The sequence below is a fragment of the Syzygium oleosum genome, unplaced genomic scaffold (assembly GCF_021117445.2).
Source record: "Syzygium oleosum isolate NSW1041296 unplaced genomic scaffold, Sole_v2.1 Sole_v2.06, whole genome shotgun sequence".
In the NCBI taxonomy this organism is placed as follows: Eukaryota; Viridiplantae; Streptophyta; class Magnoliopsida; order Myrtales; family Myrtaceae; genus Syzygium; species Syzygium oleosum.
The window spans coordinates 4,552,795-4,560,482 of NW_026607490.1; the positions used below are offsets into that span (position 1 = coordinate 4,552,795).

Genomic DNA, 7,688 nt, shown 5'->3' on the forward strand with positions numbered 1-7,688 from the left:
GAAATACTGAGAACGCATGGGAGTGGAATTGTGCTTGCCCTGTTTCTGTCTCATCTTGCACTTCAGCTTCAGTCGAAGCCATGTGCATTGAACTTTTGTCCGCTTTTAGGCACGATCCTTTTGCCAAAAGGGTTTATAAAGCAAACTCTCACCTGGTCCTAGTGGTAGGTGAATCTCTCGCATATACCTGCAATAATGCATACCAATGAAGCTACCTGTATTTGAATTTGATTGCCGACTCTCGTAATATGATTCCCCGCTCGTCACTCCAGTTCAACTCAAGATAATTCAGGTAGTTTACACGGAAAGACTGACATTTTATTGAACAAGAGTTGTCTATTATTACAGCATCGAGATAAATATTCACAGCTGCTCAGTTTTTCAGAATTCCTAGCCAAATGGTCCGTGTATGGGTGGTGTATGATGCAACTGAAGTTGTAAATGTATCGAAGTGGGAAGGCAAATTTTCTAAAAGATGCGCTGTTTTGGAATTCTCTACTCTACATTTATATCAGCAAATCTTTCCAAATAGTTAGAGATGTTAGCAAGAAGCAGTAGCACTGATCTTCAGGCTGGTTTCCATTGCAAGTGCTTTTGTGATTGTGTTAACTGCGATAGCCTGCTTGTTTGGAGAAAAAAGACTCCTTTGTCTCGATCGATCATTTACCTTCCTCGAGATAAATCCCCACGGAAGCTGTTACTAGATGATCTCCTAACAAACTCGGCTGCTAACTTTGAGAATGAAGAGGACTTGTTCTCTAGCAAGAGCTTCGGTGAGTCGTACTCGACTATCTTGCCTGCATCGACCAAACAATGCTAGCACGTTTAGGTTCACACTCTTCACGCAATTAAATGCATAGGAAATTTTCTTCAATTATATGATAATCTATATCTAACAGAACAAAAAAGGGCTTACCGTCGTCGAGAACCAGAACCAAGTCATTGTCGATGACAGTGGGAATCCGGTGAGCAACGGTTATGACAGTGCAATTACCCGTCTCTTCCCTGATAGTCCGCTGAACCAGGTTATCGGTTGCCGTGTCAATTGAAGCCGTTGCCTCATCCAAAACCAAGATCCTTCTCTTCTTCAAAAGCACCCTAGCAAGGCAAGCCAGTTGTCTTTGCCCGACGCTCCAGTTTTGTCCGTCCTCAGCAACTAGGACAATTTAATATATAACTCATAAAGAAATTGTCCAATGAACCTAGTAAAAAGACTTCTCAAGAACAAAGCCTTCGTATTTTGCTTTGGGTTTAATACCTGGTGCATCGAGAAGTCTCGGATCCTGCTTGACCATCTCTGCTAGGTGACATTTGTTAAGAACCTAAATATCCATAATTCTGTAATCAGTCACCCCTAAAAATTAAGTCATGCTTTTTATGAATTTTATAACTTTTGGTTTTACCTCCCAGATTTCTTGGTCTGAATGCTCTTCCAGAGGATCCAAATTTGTCCGAATGTTACCCTGAAATAGGGTAGGATCCTGGGGAATGATACTCAGCCGCGACCTTAAGTCCTGCAGACCAACTTTACAAATGTCCAACCCGTCAATAAGTATCCGCCCTCCAGAGGGTTCGACCACCCTGAAAAACGCTTGGATGAGAGTGGACTTTCCGCTGCCCGTTCGTCCAACGATTCCGACCTTTTTCCCTCCAGGGAACGTGCAGGTGATCTCCTTGAGGATCACTGGGAGAGAAGGAGCATACTGGATGCTGAGGTCTTGAAGCTCGATTTTTCCTTCATATGGCCAGTCAGGGTTCGGCCTGGAATCTTCAATCACCAAGGGAGCTTCGCTCGGTATGTTGGTAAATTGAAGAAGTCTCTCGACCGAGATCATTTTGTTCTCAACATTGCACAGATTCCATATCACCCACGCTTGGAGCACGTTAAGGTTCAAACCGTATGTTGCCACTAGCCCAGCCAAGCCTGAGATGGAAGTTGATCGGTTCAGAGGTTAAGTTAACCAGTCAAGGAAAAAGAAGGTCGATACTTATCGTTTGATTGCATCATTCATAGCCCTTGAAATTTCACACATTTTTGGGGACCTGTTACACTAAATGCGTAATGGAGAGAGGGACTTACTGGGATCTACGGCTGACCTAGGGAGGCTCACCAAGATAACCAGGACAACAAAGAAACCAAAATTGAAGAGGAAGTTTATCCGAACGGAGAGCCATTCCATAGTGCTGCTGTTATGGAAGACTATGCGAGAGTAATTGTCGATCAAGCTAAGACACATCCTAAAGAAATGATCTTCCTGGTTGAAACAACGAACTATTGCCGCCCCTGTGACTGATTCCGAGAATTGATGAAGGATTGGAGCCTTCCGTATCCCAACCATCCTGGCCAGTTCTCTGGCCGTGGTGATGTAATAAGCCTGCAGAACACAGTTTTGGCATGCAGTCAGCATCACTACGTGTCAAAATAAACCTGCTGGAAGCATATGCAAAGAGCTTTCATGTCCTCAGAAATGGACCTCATCTGAATTAGTAATCTGTAACTCTATGATGCTATAAGCACAGAGATATAACATAACCGAAACTTGAAAACTTGCCTGATACCACATGGAAATAGCAAGGATTAAAAGGAAGAGAACAAAAACTTCCCACGCCACCTGGGACATTAGGACGATTATACTTAACAACTGAATTAGAGCAAACACCAACCCTGCTAACCGGTAGGGAATGTCCGTGTCCACTATGCTTTGATCCTTGGAAGACTGGAGGGAAAAAGGAGGAAAAACAATGCTGATGTCAATCTCTGGCACAATAAGTATCAGACCAGTGATCTATATAACAGAAAGCAGAAATTCAATGAACAGACCCGGTCAAGAATTCGGCTTGAAGGGGTGGAGTCAAAGAACGAAATGGGTGCACGGAAGACCGAAGAAATCATGCCGAGGAAGAGATGTTGAGCAGTCTCAATGGCAATAGTAGCCAATAGAACTGCCCGTCCCAGAATAAAGATCGAACTCCCACCAGACAGCAAGATGAATACTCCGATCAGCTTTTCTCTGCTGATCCTGCGATCGTCCTCGGTCGCCCAAGCAATCCAATAATTGCTCGCCATCTGTAACCCTTGAAAGAGAACTTGGCAAAGAAGAATAACCGGGACCAGCGCACCCTTATAAGCATAAGTCACAAAGATCGAGTAAACGCTCCATTTGACACGGCCAGTTTCCGATTCTTCTTCTTGCGTTTTCTTCGAAAGCTTTCTGTTTTTAACGTGATCCTCAGAGTTTTCTTCCATGACTTTGATTTGGCTTGCTTGGTGTGGCTTGATGGTTGATGTCCTATCTTCTTGGGCTGGGTTCACTTGATTTAAAGACTGTCTATGAGCAGACAATTGCCTAACAAGTTCACCCTGCGGATCCGCAATTAGATCTTCATACTTCCCTGACTGAATTATGCATCCATCTTTCATAACCTACAGAATTGATGTGTTAGACAAAAGACATGATAAAATGCCTTAATGGAGATAATATCTTTTATGTTGTAGTAAGGTGTTGCTTGCTCCATGACTTACAAGAACAAGGTCAGCGGCATCTAAAAACTCCAATTGATGGGTGGAATAAATGACAGTCTTCTGAGACAGCATTTGCAGAAGACATTTCTGCAAAAAAGTTTTTCTTTTGAGGGAACTTGTAGCAAAAGGAAATGCAAGAGAGAGTCAAAAAGTAATGAAGTTTTGATGCTTGCCTTGTACAGATGAGTCCCAGTGTGCGCATCGACAGCGCTAAAAGGGTCATCCAGAAAATAAACATCGGAATCACTGTAGACTGCTCGTGCTAATTGAATCCTCTGCTTCTGTCCTCCGCTCAAGTTCATACCTCTCTCACCAACCACGGTCAAATCTCCATCACTCCACATCTCGACGTCCTGTTTCATGGCACAACTTTCCACAACATTCTCATAGAAGGCGGAATTCAATTTCCTGCCAAACAAGATGTTTTCTCTCACAGTTCCAGTTTGAATCCAAGCACTCTGTGGTACGTATGCTTTTGTTCCATTGACCCTTATTGCTGCCCCAGCTGTTCTAGGAATCTCGCCAAGCATACTACACAACAAGCTTGTTTTACCAGACCCAACAGCCCCGCAAACAGCAACCTTGTAACTTTCCATTATTTTAATCTTCTCCGAGATTTTCACTGTAGGTTTTTTCAAAGTTTGATCTCCTGAATCCCAAGCATATTCACCGGCCTCAATCTCGACAGCAACATCTGATGGATTCGGGGATTGATAAGCCAATAACTTCTTGATATCCTCTTCTTCAAGGAACTCTTGGACACGACAAATGGAGACCTTAGTTTGCGCGACCATGGAAATGAGCTCAGGCAAGTTATAGATTGGCTCCTGCAAAATCCTGAACGTCGCCAAAGCCGAAAGAACTTTACCTGATGATAATGGTATTTTCAAGATAATGCAAACGCCGAAAGTAGCCACTGAAACTAAAGTCGGCGAAGCCCAGAAGAGAAAAGCCACCGCAGAGCATGTGTAGAGGTATCTCTTCAGTGAACTTCTCTCCGTCTCTCGGAGTCGGAGAATCTTGTTTATGAATGTCAGTTCCCAAGAATGCAGTTTAAGGACTCTCATGCTCTTTAGAGTCTCGGAGGTCACTTTCATTCTAGCGTCCTTAGCTTCCATGATCTTTGAATGATGCCTTTCTTGCATATTCGCTAATGGCGTGTTGCTAACCATTACAAAAACTGTGGAAGCGAGAGCGGCAATTGCGGGGGCAGCGCCGAGATTTCTGTACAGAATGACTAGGGCCAAAAATACTTGGACCGGAAGCAACCAAATCCCATGAATATATGAGCAGAAGTCCCCGATTCTCTCAACATCCACATTGATCAAATTTACAATCTTCCCATCACTTTGACCGGCATACTTGATTGATTGACACTTCCTATAAATCAATGCCATAAGGCCAGCTCTAACGCGTATGCCAATTCGCTGAGCACCAAAATACCACTGCCTTTGAGTTAGTGACTCGATAGTCTTTGAAGAAAAGAAGATGAATGCAAGAAGAAGTCCAAAACAGTAGCTTGAATCTTTGCGCTCGGAGGACAAGAAATTCACAAAGCTTGTGATCAACAAAGGGCCCGCATACGAAGCTATTGTATTAATTCCTATCAGCAAACAAACATAAAACACAAATGTCTATCATATAATTGCCTAGAGATGCAACTAAAGAAACAGAAGGGAAGAGACCAGGACAACCATAAGTACCTGCCAGTACTCCATTTTTGGCCAGCGATCTCCATATGGCAAAGCTGATTGCGTTCGGCAAAGAACAAGGTCCAAACTTTTGTTTCCTCAGCGATTCCTCGAACAACGATGAAGCATGCTCTGCACTTTCAGACTGAGAAACCAAAGGGATATGGCCTAATTCGAGCTTTTGCTTTCGACCCGTGCAGAAAAGGGGGTTCAGCCATTGAAATGTTAGTCGGCTCCAAAACCCAGCATTATCAAAGCCATCCGAATCTATACATGGACTCTCTCTCTCTTTCCTAAGCAACGGTTGGTTGAGATGACGACTACTACTAGGCTTGGTGGTGCAACTAATGACCACAACACTAACAGAAATCACTAGCGAAAAAGGGAGGGACACGAACTCAACAGTATTGGCTTGTAGGGGAAGAGGAGGCAGTTCCTTGGACTTTGTCAGTCGGAACACCAAGTAAGAAGAGACAGAAAGTGAACAGTAAACAGTGAAATAGACCCACCAAAGGATTATCACAAGAGGCCAGTTGCTTCTGCCCCCATCGACAATTGTGCTCCTAGTGTAACATGAAATGAAAGATGCGAGAACCCAAGTGACAGCCCAAGAGACACTGTCATAATCCACAATTCTGTGAGCCCAATGACGATAAACACAAAAGCCAACGTATGTCATGGAGATTATGAGACTGCAAACCAGAATCACCATTGAAGAGACTCTGAGTTTTGTCTTTATTCTGTCACTGTGGATCAACTCTGCATCACCACCACCAAATCTTCTCCGCTTCAAAATGTCAATCAGAACCCATGCCACCAAAACGAAGACAAACACTACATTCACTAGTTCAAGTGCTATATACAGGTTGACAGGTCCCAACACTCCGGGTGAGATGCTTCCCATTGAAATGGCCATGGACACAGAAAAACTCTGCAACTATAAGAACCTGCAATCCAAATGAAAAGGAAAGAAAAAAAGGAAACTTGGTTCAATTTTTTTGCGCTAGAATATCAAGAAGCTGCAGAATGAGGAATTGAACGGTTTGTTTTTCTTGCTTTCGCGGATAAACTTCAGGAACATGTACAGGTAATGGTGGGAGCTTCCTCTTTTTCTTTTCTTTTTGATTCAAACCTGGGAAGAGAGAGGAGGATGAAGAGAGCACGTGGTTCTTCGTCGTGGGTGGGTTGGTGACGAGAAAGTGCGCTTTCACTGGGACTGGTGATCACTGAGTTTGGTTTCTGAGACCGTTTAAATAGATGCCAGACAGCCAAAATCCGAAAAAGAAAAAGAGAGAGCAGAAAACAATCACATCGCATATTCTCAGTGTGCCTAAGAGGGAATGTCTATATATATTTTATAGTAATATCATCATTATGTTACCGATGCAACACAGCAAAGAGATCAGAATCTAGACCGCCGCTCCCCACCGGTGTGGTAAAAGGAAGGCTAAGATCTGTAAAAAAAAACGCTGAGTTCGGTTCACGTGGGTAACCCACCTCTTGAAGAAGACTCCGGGCAGGCCAACAGTCACGCGGCACGGCCACTGATAAAGGGATTGGGAGGTGAGGCCGGAGAGTACCAGGTCTGGAGTTCGATCCCCGCGAGCACGGCACACACGTGTACGTAGAAGAGAGGAGCGAGACCAAGAAAAAAAACAAAGACTCTGGGCTGTCACCGTTTCTCTTGATAAAGCTTTCCTTATTTGCGTTTTCCCCCTTTTCTCCTGTTGCCTCATTCTTTCGCCGCGGGACATTCCTGGTCCGTACGGGGTCGCTAGTTGTCAATCCTGAAGGCAGAGGATGTCTTCATCTGTCTTCATCTAACAACAAAGAACAGAATCTGTCTCTCGGCTTTCCTTGTTCGTATTCTCGTACCGAGATGAACACCTCCCGAAAATGCAGCACCAAAACAAAAAACAGAGAGAGAACAAAATGCGGCAAGAGAATATCCCCGTGATCGTAGTCCTATCAATATTCTCTGTCAAATAATCTGTGTGGATACCTTTTATTTTTCTATTTTTCCCAATCGGCGTGTTGAAAGCATTGCACCCACATTCGCAAGGATTTTTATGGTGGATATACTGCGAGGGATTGGGGATGGGGCCGGTGAGTACCGGGTTCAAAATTCAATCCCCGTGAGCAATGCACACACTTATACATAAAAGAGAGGAGAGAGACCAACAAAAAAAAAACTATGAATAATCGATTACTCGGTTTTATTTACGAAATACCAAAGTTTAATGGCGTGAAAACTGATCTTGATAAGACATAATTTTAATTTTATTTCCCTAATAAAAAAAAGGGAGACCACATATTATATCATAACCCAAATAAAAATAATCTCTTGTGAAGAATGGGATAAAGGTAGATAGGATATGTCTCGAGCTCACCTCTCTTCTCAATCCCCTCTATCCACCCATGGTCGCCAGTCGCTGCCTCTGCCACCTATAGCCTCCGCTGCCACCCACAACTTC

General features: G+C 43.6%; 1 protein-coding gene across 4 annotated transcripts; it reads right to left on the bottom strand.

Moving 5' to 3' along the window:
* Positions 1 to 296: 296 nt before the first annotated feature.
* LOC115680310 (ABC transporter C family member 3-like) lies at positions 297 to 7,142 on the bottom strand. 4 transcript variants are annotated; one of them, XM_056312512.1, is made up of 11 exons: positions 6,712 to 7,142; positions 5,227 to 6,161; positions 3,697 to 5,126; positions 3,524 to 3,610; positions 2,822 to 3,424; positions 2,553 to 2,717; positions 2,081 to 2,375; positions 1,404 to 1,924; positions 1,259 to 1,322; positions 917 to 1,156; positions 297 to 797 (listed from the first exon to the last, which is right to left on the bottom strand). In XM_056312512.1, the coding sequence occupies exons 2-11, from the start codon at positions 6,128 to 6,130 to the stop codon at positions 664 to 666; spliced, it is 4,443 nt and encodes a 1,480-aa protein (XP_056168487.1). In that variant the 5' UTR covers positions 6,131 to 6,161; positions 6,712 to 7,142; the 3' UTR covers positions 297 to 663. The 4 variants fall into 4 exon arrangements, with proteins under 4 accessions (XP_056168487.1, XP_030459972.2, XP_056168488.1 ...); XM_030604112.2 differs by lacking the exon at positions 6,712 to 7,142 and adding an exon at positions 6,347 to 6,670; XM_056312513.1 differs by lacking the exon at positions 6,712 to 7,142 and adding an exon at positions 6,300 to 6,670.
* Between the last annotated feature and the right edge of the window lie 546 nt (positions 7,143 to 7,688).